This window comes from Accipiter gentilis, chromosome 9 (genome assembly GCF_929443795.1).
Source record: "Accipiter gentilis chromosome 9, bAccGen1.1, whole genome shotgun sequence".
Lineage (NCBI taxonomy): Eukaryota > Metazoa > Chordata > Aves > Accipitriformes > Accipitridae > Astur > Astur gentilis.
The window spans coordinates 14,444,511-14,458,614 of record NC_064888.1 but is presented as its reverse complement, the minus strand read 5'-3'; the positions used below and the strand labels follow the sequence as shown (position 1 = coordinate 14,458,614).

At 40.7% G+C, this 14,104-nt stretch overlaps 1 protein-coding gene across 5 annotated transcripts in view; it reads left to right on the top strand.

The window, feature by feature from the left end:
- The window catches only part of TSPAN14 (tetraspanin 14), a 43,760-nt gene that overhangs the window by 7,858 nt on the left and 21,798 nt on the right, over window positions 1-14,104 (top strand). For 3 of the 5 annotated variants that reach the window (XM_049809714.1, XM_049809713.1, XM_049809715.1), the window contains one exon: window positions 8,073-8,170. In XM_049809714.1, the coding sequence (XP_049665671.1) occupies window positions 8,090-8,170 (81 nt within the window). In that variant the 5' untranslated portion in view covers window positions 8,073-8,089. Of the gene's footprint in view, window positions 1-1,473; window positions 8,171-14,104 lie in introns of those variants that run through there. The other 2 variants (XM_049809716.1, XM_049809712.1) reach the window with 2 other exon arrangements.

Here is a 14,104-nt window from a genome sequence, read left to right as displayed (position 1 = left end):
GATGTTCTCTGAAGAAAGACTGGATTTGTCAGCAAAGAAAGTTGGTAGCTTCCTGTCTTTTGTCCTCAAAGTTGTGACTTTTTTTTGTGATACAAAGTGGTATAGCAAATGGAGGACCCGTTTTGTTCTTGAAATATTTTGGTCTGTATGGAGGTATAGGAGGGAACAGACAACATGTATGGAATAGGTTCTGTTAGTGTTGGATCACTAAATAGAAATAAAGTTATTCCCCAATCACTAAATAGAAATAAAATTGTTCCCCAGCCTGGAAGTTCTGGCTCCTCAAATAAAATATTTACTTTGTATGGGTTCCAAAACCTTCTGTTAGAAGAAAAAGTCAAATTACATGCTTGCTGTAATTTGAAAACTTGAGTTTTCCCTTGCTACTGTTGATGTTATAGGGAATGGGTATATATATATATGCTCTCATGAGAGGTAGTAGAAAGCAGCTGAGGAGTTTTGATCAGCTAAGATTATTCTGGCTACTTGTTCTAAAAGGCTTTGCTCCCTGGACTGAATAAACTCCTGGTCAGAATGACTGACACGCTTCTATGTGTTTCACAATACCTGAACTTTCTGTGAAGTAAAAGGAAAACATAGCTTTTTGGTTTGTTGTGTATACTAAGTAAGTTACAACACAGGCAAGCTCCTATTCAGGTGAAACTGCTCAATAGCTTTGTTAGAGAAAATTTTTATAGACATGAAAGATTTTTCCAAACTTTCCCAAGATGCTAATGAGCCATCCATTGAACTGTAGTGACAGCGTCTAGTGTTAGTTTTGCTTATCCTGGTGTAATCCGACTTGAGTTTTAACTTGCATGTGCATGGGTTATCCCACAGTGCTTTCGAGGATAAGGTCAGTGAATGCCCTACATCCTGTACTCCTGCTGTTGCCTGCAATTCTTAAATACTAATAAAGAGCCTGGCAGCTTACAAAAAGATCCTTCTCTCTTCTACTGTCTTTCACTCTTTTGGTCATGTTTGGAAAATTGCTGGCTTTTGGACTAAGTTTACTTCTGACATTTCCTTTTCTTTCTGCTTCCTGTGCTATCCCTTGCTTAAAGTCAGAATATGGAGTGTACACTTTATTTGCAGTCGGCTACTTGAAGCAGATTTCCCTTGAACTAGGTAAGAGGTCCGTGCCTTCTAGTTGGTGCCTTTGTCAAGCGCTGCTATATGTTGGAGCAGAAAGTCTCTTATCTGTTCACTTATTACTTCAGTGAAACTGAGGTCAGTGGAGCAGACCTGTAGCATAAACCTAGTAAAATTCAGTGGATAGCTGAGTAGAGTTGTACCTCTCCACAGTGGCAATAACTAAAAATATTTGTAGTTTGAATTTACATGGTCAATACTTGCATTCTGCAGTGTCATTGGCTTTCATTCTGACCAGTTTGTATAAATGAAAATATGGAAATTTTGGAGCTGCTTTTTTTTTATTTTATATATATATTTTTTTTAGCATTACTAGTAGATTTTATAGCTAAGTAGGAATGAAGACTTTAACATGTGAAAGCAAGGCCAGCCAACTGTATCTCTTGGTAACGTGTGTGAAGAGCATTGAAAAGTGAAATTGTTAGAACTACTATTGTTCTCTGTCACTGTTTTTTAATTGCTGTGAAAATGATCCCTAATTCTGCTCGCCTTTTTTAAGTCTTCCTTTAGTGTCTTTCTGTTTGTTTAAGAAATCAGGTGGAGCTGAAAACATCACATGAATGATAGTGTGAATAACTCCTTGAATGTAGAGCTATTATATGGAAGTATTGGTGATGTTAGTCAGGTGGGCAGCTCAGAAGAGGTTAAAAGATGATACTTCTTGATGCCCATGTAGATTATTTTTCAGAATTTAAGGTGTCTACATTCTGAATGTTAGTTTAAGTTCCAAGTACTCTTATATGGTATTTCAGATGCAACTCACCCATGTAAAAGTAGTGGCTTGGCCAAAAGCACATGTATAAACTTCACTGTGAGTTGTCTGTAGAGCTGTAGTGGAGCTCTTCTGAATCGCTGCTTCCTTGTTTTGGATTTGGGAGCACTGGGGTATGTTCCTTACAAGTTTTCCTAAGTTGCAATTTGGGCTGTAGTGAATAAAGTCTGGTCACTGAAACCTGAAACTCTTCCCACTTATAGGGGATTGGATCTGCTCTGAGATTTTGTAGTTTGTGTTGGAGCAACTTGTGCTTGAAATAGTCTTCAGGTACTTTGAGGACTTAGTGGCTTCAGCACACTACAAAAATAAGAGCCCCAAATGATAATTTCTTAAGAAATATGTATGGCTTTGGTCATGTTTTCCATTGAGTTCAGAGATCTGTTATCTGGCATTATTTTTCTAGTAAAACGGGGATAACCTATTAGCAGTATCTGTCTTGCATCATGAGTCTTTTGGGTTAAAAAATACCCTTTTGTTGTATAATCCTCAGGTTTCCTCTAAGAATGAGCAAATATTTCTCTGCTGTTCTGAACTGCAGCAGAAGTAAATACTTGTATTCCTTAAGAGAAGCTTGTATTTTCTTTGTGAGGCCCTAGTCAGAGTTCCTTGGAGACAAAGTTACAAAAATAAAGATGACACATGCTTGCAGGGAGTTCCTGAATCATCAGCAGGGTTACTCTCTCTGTTTCCAGGATCAGATTAGTTGGTAAGAGCTCTAAATCCTGTCAGTTTTAGTTCCTTTTGTGTTGTACCAGCTCAGTCCTTAAATATGAAGATTTGCTGCCCAGCACCCAGATATTGTACTGAACATCAAGAGTCCCTCGATGGTCAGCTTTTCTCTGGGATGTGGAAAAAGCAGTCTGTAGGTGCCTCTTAGTTGCTCCATTTTCAGAAGTTCCTAAGAGAATCTCTGAACTATGCCTGGTCAGGTGTAAGTCTTTCTTTCAACTTCACAAACTGCCCCCCTATTGATAAGAGGACCAAGGAAAATGGCACCATGTCTTGAATGAACTGATGCTTTTTGATATAGATTTGGTGTTGATGAAGTAATGGAATTTAGTCATATCAAACAATAGGCCAAAGTGCATATCCTATTTTAAAAATTCTTCTTGCTCTTCAGTGTGTTCTTTTGACTTTGTTGATTTGCTTCACCAGCTTCATATAGACTTGATGCTTTGTATTGATGAATGATGGGGGCAGCAGCCAATAGCTTACAAAATTAAATTTTTTTTCTTTGTTTTCTCTTGTCTTAGTTCTGTCCCTGTTCCCCCAGCTTCATCCATTTCAGTGTGTTAGCTTGAAGTGTTGTGTAGCCTGTGGTGCTGGTTTAGGCTGGCATTGCAGGGGTGCTGCATTTCCACAAGCACTCTTAGAAGCTAGCATTGCTTCTGGCCTCCCATCCTTGTTCTCTTGCCACCTCCTGACTGCACCCACACTGGCATTTTCTGAGCTCTGGGGAGATAGATTGGAAGGCTTAAAACTGTTTTCTTCTTGGCACGTGGTACAAGATCACAGGATTGATCTGAAGATTTGCTACATGATTTGCTGTATGATTGTTTGCTCCACTGAGTAGAATGTTTAATGGTTGTGGATTTTAGGAGGGTACAGGGAAGGAGATCAGGACTGCATATGGTGACAGTACTGTCTGAACCTGGAACTTCAGTGCGACTTAGGTTTCCCTCGTAAAGTTAACGACTCCTGAGGGTCAAAAGAATTTGTGGACCTAGATCTAGAGATGAAAATCTAGAACAAATCTGGAACACTAATGCACATCTTATCTGTGAGGATTTCCCTGCATACATTAATTAGATTGTTTAATATATCACAGCCTCTGTTTTATGAGAGTTAAAATCTATAGACTATGAATGTCACTGCTGTGCAGCATTTTGAAGTTAAGAGTGGAATCTGTGGGTGTATAAATGCTTTGGAAATGGCAGTAGTCTCTTGATGAATGACCATGGTTTTTTTTCCCCTCACTAAAGCTGTAAACACCAAGACAAAATTATATATTCTGCCAAAGCAGCACTGCTCTGTTGTCATGGGTGGGTGATAACTGTCAGCTGACACAATGTGACTTGCTTTGTCTGAAACACTGTAGAGAAAGTTACTAGTCTATGCTGCCCACATACTTTAATCTTCCAAGTGTTTTGTAGTATTGCCTAACCATAGTTATGTAGCCTGTGATGCAAATTAAATGAAATACTGATGTAGCAGATTTCTGCACTGGTAACAGATGCCTCCTACATTAGGAAACATGACTGCTTTTAGGATAAACACGGGGAAGGCGGCTGTGTGGCCTTGAGTGGATTGCTTGGTATGTTTATTTGTAGGGTTAGGGGAAAAAGTCAGACACCTACACTTTAGATTTATTATGTCAGAATGTCACTCCCACAGCAGTAGTGATTACACTGTGCTGTATGGTGTTTGGTAGTCCGTCAAGAAGAACCAAAAGGCTCCTGATGAGCATAAGCAAAGAGAGTAAGTCAAATCTGCTCTTAATATAGGCAGGTGTTTCAGAAGGTAACATCTGTCTGGGGAGCCATGTGCTGTTATAGGACAGCTTCTTGGAACAGGGAACCAGTACTGGTAGTACTAGGCCCCCTGTCACTTCAGAGCATTAAAAAAAAAAAGGTGTATTAAAAAAAAATTTTGCTTTTTCATTCTGTGAAAATACTGTGATTGGAATCGGCTGGGGCATCTTGCTAGTTGTATGGGAAAGTAGGGGCAAATGTCTTACACACTGGTGGTCAAAACGATGAGGTACGTAGGGAATGGTGCTTATCAGTAAGGATACTTTTGGTGCTCTTATTACTGTGAATAGTTTCACTCAAGTTGGGATTTGAACAGTTGGATGCAAGTCCCAATGCCAGGGAGGGCAACCTAACAAAAAAGTAAGACTTCAGATTTGCATTTTAGGTCCTGAAATGGTATGCTTGCCTTTCTGCCCCAGATTATATTTTAAGCCTTTTTGTCTGGTAGAACCCCATTTTTATGGAACTTAATGATGTGCTAGCTAAATGCCACTTGCTGCCTCCTCTTGTAGTAGTAGCAGCAGCAAAAGCAATGTTTTTTATTAATAGTATGTGCATTTTACAGTTGCTGCTCCTGTCTTTTGCCAGGATCCTGATTTTCATGGGGAGGGAGGCAGAACAGTGATGGAGGCCTCTGTGTGCCTGCATCTGGAGAACGTGTTTGCACTGGCAGCTAGTGTATTGCTGTAATACAGGCTTACACTGGTGCAAATGGAGTCTTGAACTCTGCTTGGATTAGTGGGGTTCGTCTGTTGTCTCCTAATATTCCCTCTTTTCCCTCTCTTCCCCTGACCCATCAGACTTACTGACTTGGACAAGTGTATGAGTATTGATGAAATATAAATTGCCTTTTGGAGCTAGAGACTGAAATGAAGAAGTTGGGAAAACCAAGTGTTCATTCCTTCTCTTTTATTCTCTTAGCTGCAGGCTTAGAAAAGCATGTCAAAAGAGTGGTGTTTTAAACAATTTTCTTTACTGTGTCTCATAATAGTAAGATTCCTAAGTGTTGTCTGTGAAACTGAGTGGGTTGAAAAGGTCTGTAACTAAAGCTGAACCAGGGCATGAGGAAACAAAACTGTACTTGGGAATGTATATTGCAAAACTCATCTTATGTATATGAGTGGGTCACATACATTTAGGAAAGTCCTTTCCAGTCACTGCCTGTACTGCCATAAAGTACAATTTTCTTTGTTTTAACAAAAGTTAAGTGCTTTTTGCATTAGAACCTAGTTATAAGGTGAGGTTTTGGAAGGCAAACAAAAACTTGTTTTCAGTGTTTGTTTAAAGCTGTATGGAAATCAGCACCTGAACTGTGGAAATATCAAGGTTGGGTGTTAATGGTGAACGTTTATGCTCTCTAGCCTCACAAATTTTGCGGGTATTGTTTCTGTAAGAATGTGCAGTATATCCCTTAATCTTTTTCCAGATTCTGCCATTTCTCTGAAACCAGCTAAGTAGTTCATTCTGTGTGTTCGGTGCCTTTACTGGGGCTATTGAGGGGAAAAAAGTTTTAGTTCTGACTTAACTCAGTTTTACTCTGTCTCATGGATTTTTTTTACTCCATCTCATACGGAATCAGGAGGATTAATTCCTTCTTTTACTGATTTTTCTATTGCTACTGTGTCTGTCCAGATGCGGTAATCTAGAGTTGCCTGTGGGTAATGTATCTTAAGAAACCTGCATAAGTGGCATATGCATGAAGACTACTTAGGTGATGTCTGTCTTTATTATATACAAATTAACCTACTTCATGTCAAGTTGATCAGTATGACTTGTATAATACCTACCAACTTTCAGTAGGATCTGAAAATTCCTTTTATGCGCATGCAGCCCATCTTAGCTTGAAAAAAACCAAATTGTTCTCTGTTCACAAGTCTTGCAGTCTTACTTCAGTATGCCAAATCGCATGATTTTGCAATTGTTTTTTCCATAACTGCTTAAAGCTATGGAGTATTCTACCAAAATGTACTGTCATTAGATTTTTCTACGTGGTTTCTGCATTTCTGAAAACTATTTCCATTTGGTTGTGCAGCAAAGGAACTTCCTGGTTGGGCTTGAAGAGAGACAGGGTATGTGTCTGGACCAAGGAGGGATTCTCAGTCTGGTTCCGGATGGAAGCCAAGCCTGACATGGGGAGACCTATGGAAGAAAAATAAAAGTCTGTTTGGGATCTCTGTCCATAGTCTTGTGGGCTGGAGATGCCCATTGTTTCTCCTTGATCTGCTTGTGTATGTATAGTTTTAGCTTCAGTGGAAAAAAAATTTAAGGCAAGGTATGAAATATCTGTGTTGAGATTTCAAAAAAATAAGCTCCTCCAGGGAGACACTGATTGTAGTACTCCATAACTGTCCTGGAAAATAATGGGTATTTTACTTAAAAGCTAAAGCAAGCTGTTTATTGTATTGGATGGGATTCTTGGCTGACAAGTGTTTGATTCTGTTCCTTCTTTCAGTGGGAATGGTTTTTACAACCAGGTGCAGATTGCCTTCTAAAAAAAAAAAAAAAAAAATTAGTTTCCCTTCTCATAGCTGTGGATGTCGTGGAGATCTTCAGTTCTCTGTTCCATGGTGTTTGGTTTCAGACTTTGCTGGATAGTCTTGGTTTTTGCATGCTGTCTGTGAATGTCCAGGTCAGTATAGTCCTTGAAGTCTTTTCCTTAGTTACGAGGTGTTTGAAAATTCTCTGTGCTTGCATCCCTGTTACAAGTCTTTCACTGACATCTTATGGGAGGAAAACATTTGCCTCAAGTGAGCGGAGGGTTGAAACGTGGAACTGCTTCTTGTCTATCATAAGCAGCACTTGTGCAGTCAGCCCTCTAGAATGTGAGGGCTATGCGAGTGCTTTGTCTTTCCTGCTCCATCTCTTGCTTTAACAGCTTGTCCTCTGTTTTTTTTTCCTATGCATGGCATTTCTGCAGAGGTGGTTTAGTTATGATACTCTGTAGAGCTGTAGTTCTCTGAAATATTTGAGCAACAGTTGCAGTTGAACCTTATCTCTAGTGTATGTAAGGAAGCGAGGAAACCGAAATCTGCAGAGCAGATCAGCTGTTTAATGGTGGGGCTTTTGTTCTTGAGAATAAAACCTTTTACAGGGTATTGGTTTGGTAAAGAAACATTGAAGTATGGAGAAGACAGAGTACAACTGCCCGTTTTATTTAGCAGTCTGTAGACACTGAGATTTTCTTGGTAACCACTTCTAACATCTTGCTAGCTGAGTTGGATGTGCAATCCACAGGGTGTGTTTAAACTTTTGTGTAAGTCCAAGCAGCCATCTGTATAAGTAGAATGGTTTTAAAGGAGTGAGAAAGCGGATGAATGTCAGCTTGCTGATGCAGATCTTCCTAGGCTAACTGTATAGCTAGTTTCCTTTTTGGGTGTCCCTCCCTGTTACCACAAAAGGGTGCTTAAAGAAGATAGGATTATTAAGCAACAAATACTTGGAGGGAGTTTAGGGTCAGCAGAAGTTTCTGAGCTGACTTTGAACATGCCTCTGCATGGCATACGGTACAGGTTACTGTAGTCTTGTTCTCAACAGAGCAAGAGATCTGGAAAGAAATTCTTTATTCTTAAAATATTTCACTGCCTAATTCTTCTCATTCTTTCTTTTTTGCACAGACGCTCTGCTATAGAAGATGCACTATTACCGATATTCTAATGCAGAAGTCAGCTGTTGGTACAAATACCTGCTCTTCAGCTACAACATTGTCTTCTGGGTGAGTATAAAATGTAGAGACTGAAGTAGCTTAGGCATACCTCAGTGTCATGGTTTAAGCCCAGCCGGTAACAAAGCACCATGAAGCCACTCGCTCAGTCCTCCTGCTGGCCATCGTGGGATGAGGAGAAAATACGACGAAGGGCTTGTGGGTTGAGACAAGGACAGGGAGGGATCACTCACCACTTATGGTCATGAGCAGGAGACAGACTCACCTTGGGGGAAGAACCAAAATCAATTTAATTTACTACCAATCAAACCAAAACAAGGATACTGCGAAGTAAAACCAAACCTTGAAACACCTTCCCCCCACCCCTCTCTCCCTCCCGGCTCAACTCCGTTCCCGATTTCTCTCCCTCCTCGCCCCCAGCAGTGCAGCAGGACGGGGAATGGGGGTTGGGGTCAGCGCGTCACGCGTTGTCTCTGCCGCTCCTTCCTCCTCAGGGGGAGAACTCCTCGCTCGTCCCCTGCTCCAGCGTGGGGTCCCTCCCACGGGAGACAGTCCTTCACAAACTTCTCCAGCATGAGTCCCTCCCCCGGGCTGCAGTCCTTCAGTCACAGCCTGCTCCAGCGCGGGCTTTCCCATGGAGTCCCGGCCATCTTGGGGGGCATCGGTCCCCCTGCTCTGGCGTGGGCTCCTCTCTCCCCGGGCTGCAGGTGGGCATCTGCTCCCCTGCTCCCCTCTGTGGGCTGAGGGGGACAGCCTGCTGTCTGGTCTCCCCACAGGCTGCAGGGGCATCCCCTCCTGCGGCACACCTCCTCCCCCTCCTCCTGCACTGACCTTGGTATCTGCACAGGGGTTCCTCTCGCGTTCCGATCCCACTACTCACTGCAGGCTCCCTTCTTAAACACGTTGTCCTGAAGGTGATACCACCGTCACCGATGGGTTCGGCCTTGGCCAGCGGCGGGTCTGACTTGGAGCTGGGGAAGCTTCTAGCAGCTTCTCACAGGAGCTGCCCCTGCAGCCTTTCCCCCGCTACCAAAAAACCCCGCCACACAAATCCAAACCACTCAGTTTTATGAACTTACTTCCTCTGTTTGAGAGGACAGGCTGAAATATTTACCTGAAAGCAGGAAGCTGATGTATGGTATGTCCCAAGTGTTTTGGAATTGAAGAAGCCTATCCCATGTGAGAAAGTAATTCTTATTGAAAATTATACAGATACTGATTTCTCACAATCTTTCCCTTCCTTGTCACTTCCTCCTATCTTACCTTCTGAGCGAAGATAAAGGGGTGAAGCAGATAAAGCTGGTTTTCTTGTTTGTTTGTTTTTAATGGAGAAAGGAAAGAGCTGCTTGAAGGATTTGTCAAAAGAAAATAGTACAGTCTCTGCTGTTGCTGACAAGACCTCTGTCTTTTGAGTGATGGAGGCCATTAAATGCTGGTTGTGTTTGGGCAAAGGTTAAAGCTACCTCTGAGTGCACTTAAGTGGTATGTTAAGTTGCTTCCCTTTTAAGAGAAGTCTCTTCTAATACCTCCTTCTAGATCATCTTTGATATCTATGTTGGGGTGGTGTAGCTGTAAATACACTATGCAGAAGAGAAGAAAGGAACTGCCACAAAGATGTGTCCCAGCTGGCATTACACCATAGTCAAGATCTTAAATGTCATGCTCTGTGGGCAGCAAAATTGTCTGATACTGTCTTGAAATACTTAGCTAGGGACTAGCCTGCCTATGATGTTTGCTTAGAATTGTGAATGCGAAAAGGGTGCAAAAAAAAGTGTGTGGTTTTAGATGATGGTCAAGATCACTGAAGCACCTAACTACCTTGAAAAAAAGGCTGTTCAAAGGTTAGTGTGTAGTGTTGCATTAGAAATAGTTAACATGTCTGTGAGGGGAAGGTGAAGCTAAGGATGCAGTTCAGAGAAACTTGATAATTTTTTTCAGAACTTACAGGTCAAATGTTAGGAGTTTGCACCTGAAGTCATGGAAACTGTAGTCCTAGATAGAAAGATGGGGTAGTCATGGAGAAGTGCGGATACAGTGTCTTGCCTTGTGCTAGTAGCTTGTGTTAATGTTCTGATTCAGAGTTGAAATATTTCTTAGTACGGATAGCCTCTTCTAAAGATGTTTAGATCTTTTCAAACCTGAAAGGATCAGATAGTTAGAATGAAGATATGGTATGTGGTTGAAGCTACTTATTTAAGAGTAAAAAGTGATCCTTCTGATGCCGACTTGTCTGAAATCAGTAGATGTGCTAGAGAAGACTATATTCTATTAGTTTACTGGGTTCCTTAAACCACGTAAACTTTTTATTACCTAAAACTTAAGATACACAGAATTATTACCCAAATCTGTATTTAACTTCAGTAAAAAAGGGGTTTTGTGTCTGAACATAAGTTACAGGCTGTAGAATCTTGTTCGTACTTGTCAGTAATGACTTGGTATTTTGCTTGATTAACCCACATAAACTTCTGGTAAACTAGGTTGGTGTTTCTGCCCATTTCAGCTGCTTTGGCAGTATTTAAGGTAGAAAATAAGCTTTTTTGAAAGCTGCATGTATGATGGACAAAACTCTGAATTAATTTAGATTCATAGAAAAGTCTAGGTTTGATGGAACTTCTGGAGGTCATCAGGCCCAATTTTCTGTTGAAAGCAAGACCCTTTTAGGGCAGAAAAACACTGCACTGCTCAAAGGGAAGAGCTGGCAGTCTTGTGAGTTTATTACTCATCAATTTTCTGCTGTCTTCAGTTTAATAAAAATGTTAGAAGGCTAGGTCATACTGAGATTGCAATGTTTGGGTATCCTTGAAAACCACAGAACTTTTTGCTGCTGTTACCAGCTCTTGTTTATTAGTGCAATGTTTTAACATGATACTGTACTATTAAGCTACGGGGGAGTTTATCCTTGTGCGGGTAACAGGGCAGAAAAGATGTGTGTCGTTTGTGTAGAAACTTTTTTCCAGTAAGGGTTAATTGGCCACAATATTGCCATAGTGCAAATGTTTGTTAGGGATGATTTTTTTGCCTCTAGCAATTGACAGTTCCCATTATGGCCTCGTGTCAAAATATAGGTGCTCAAAGGCCACCAGCTCTGTAGTTATTTTTATTCTTCCATATAGTACAACTCCCATGTACCTGTAGTAAGAGTGTGGTGCAATAAGAAGTGATTTTTGTCAAGCTGTTCTGGTTTTCAGAGAAATCACTTTAACTGGGTGGATGCTCTTCAGCAGACAGTGTGGCAGTATGTGAGAAACTGACACTCTTTTTTTCATGAATATATTAGGATTGTTCTAGTTGTCTTTCTTTCTTTTGAGTGTCTCATGAAGTGAGTCTGTTACGGCTTTTGATGGGTAAACAACCTTTGAAAAACTGAAATTTTTTGTGTTTACTGGGAAGACTCAAGAATTTGCCTCTGCTTTTTCACAAGAATTAATTTTGTCTCTATTTTCTTTTTCATTCCCTGCAGAGTCATTACATTTTACTTTTTTCAGATTTCTTTTTTATTGTATTCTCTTGAAATTGATGATGAAGATCCAATGATTTTTCTTAGAGAATCATCTTAAAGAAGAGATGCAGAAAAATTGAGAATTTGAAATACAGTTTGTGTGTTTCAGCTCATCTGTTGGCTGGAGGAATTGGTTTTCTGAACAGGTAGTACCTTGCTCAACAAATGGTCTGAGGCTTCTGCTGAGAAGTTATTATCAGGCTGACCTGGTAAATTATGTGTAACTACAGCTCTTTTGATAAGAGTTCAGCACCTTTAGTTGTAGAACAAGCTATGTAAATGTTGAGTGGGAGGGTAGACACTCCTATAGGCAATGCATGAATCATTTAGCTGACACAGTGATTCAGGAGCCTATGACATCCTGCTGGCTGGGATGCCTAGTCTAACAATCTCTTTAATTGGACAAATCCATCGTGTGTAGAACAAAGTAAATTTTCTATGTGCCTTAAAAGAACTGAAGGACTACAAAATCAGAAGGGAAATATTACCATGACTCTAAAAAGCAGCATTTAAGGAGGGAATGTTAGTCTTGATTCATCTTTCTTCGCTTGCAGGACAGGTGCTTTTGGGAGCTTGTTTTGTGAATGTTTGTGTTAGTGAGGCTGGCTACTATATAATGGGTGCGAGGGGTGGTACTTAGATAGGTGTGCGGACAGCCTTTTGCCCACTTAATCTGTTACTGGAGGTATGGTAGTACCTCAGCTGTGTCTCAACTCATGATACAGTTTATTCACAAGCCAGGTAATTTGCATGTAAATAGAGTTGCATTTGTTCTTCTGTTAAGCTTACTAAAGATGCATGTTGTCTTCCCTGTTGTAGCTCTAAAGATAGTATCAGTGACTGTATAAACTTTAAAGTTAAAGCATATGGTGACTTAGTGAGTAGTTTACAGAATATTTAAACTTTTTAGTGGGTGGTTACTTTTCAGTTTGTGTGGCGTTTCAAATACAGTTCACATTGGTGTGGAACAAAGTATTGAACTCAAAGAGGACAAATATAACTTTCTTAATGGCAAGCTCGCAGTTTAATCAGCCTTTAGAAATCTGTAAATCTTCATTCTTTGGAAGGTTTTTTTTGGTTGTTTTTTTTTTTTCCAGGTGGGCAATTTGGCAATAGAAGGTTCAGTTTTGATGGCTTTGAGTTAGTTGTGTACGACTGGCTTGCAAAATCACTTCTCTATTCTTTGTGATTGGCCTTCCCTTGTAAGAAGGGGAATGGAGGTCATAGGAAGGCTCTGTCTTCCTAGACATGATTTTAATGTGGGATTACTTTTTTCATCTTGCTTTTTAAGCATGCTAGTAAGATTTAACTTCTCCAAGTACACTTGTTTTAATAAGTAGTGATGAGGCAGTATTGCACCCATTAAGATAGCCCTGCAGGGAGTGCTCAGAAGTTTAAGTGAAATTACCCTATTACAGCAAGGCTGGACCTCCTTTTGAGTTGTAAAGCTTTTGTTTTTTTTCTTTTTACTCCTCCAAATAGCTTCATTGTCATAATGAAATGAAAAGACTGCAGTAATACAAGGTGAAGAGCTTGATTCTGGCACCTTTCTGTTCCAAGTCATTTTGCAACTGAGCGAGCCATCTGTGAAAGCCTCAGTAGAGGGAGGAGGCAGGGGTGCCCTGTCTTGTGGCGCAGCACTGCTCTGTGCCTTCCAGCCTGCATTTGGGAAGGCCCAGGGAGTAAAAGGCAGTGCCTCAATCACCTGTCTCTGGGTGCTTGCTCCTTTGTTGTCAGTTGAACGATTTTTTTGAGTAGTCCAAGAATTTCACCTCAGCCAGGACATGGCTGTTTCAGTGAAGTGAAAGATTGCATGTGTGATCTGCCAAAGCCTTTTAGGTTGCATGTGAGCTCACTGTCTCTCAGGTGAATTGAGAAGAGAGGGTAAAATAGCTTTTAGCTGCTGTCATCTTGATTTATCTTCTAATGCTCTGTAGTTTTGTGTGTGACTCTTAAGGGGTTTTGGAGGAAAAATAAAACTTTTCAGTCATGCTATAGAAGATGTGACATTTTTGCCCTGAACATGATGATGAAAGACAAAAATTCTCTTAAGTTCTGGAAAAGAATTTTGAGCTCATTTTTGAAAAGTAAGAGAAGACCCAGGCTAGCATAAGATTTTTCTTGGCTTTTGCAGCGTACGTTGTGTTTCAGGACCATCTAAAACAGCAAAGCTGTGCCAGGAAGAGGAAAGAATCCACCACCAGGTGTTTTCCTGACCCTGAGAGGAAAAGTCTGGGAAGAGACAAGGGTAGGAAGGAAGGGCTGTGGGCTGCTGATTGCTCCAGCATGGGTGGAGCTACAATGTAAAATAGGATTGTTCAGGGGGTAGAAAGTGTTCTCTGTAAGGGTAACATTTTGTGCTTACAAAAAGCAAGCACAATAGGAACGCATTCCCATTGCCTTTAATCAGACATTGAGGCAAGCTGACCCAAAATTAGTTTGTGTGCAAGGGTTGTCTTGCAAGAATTATGTTTAGCTGCAACCTA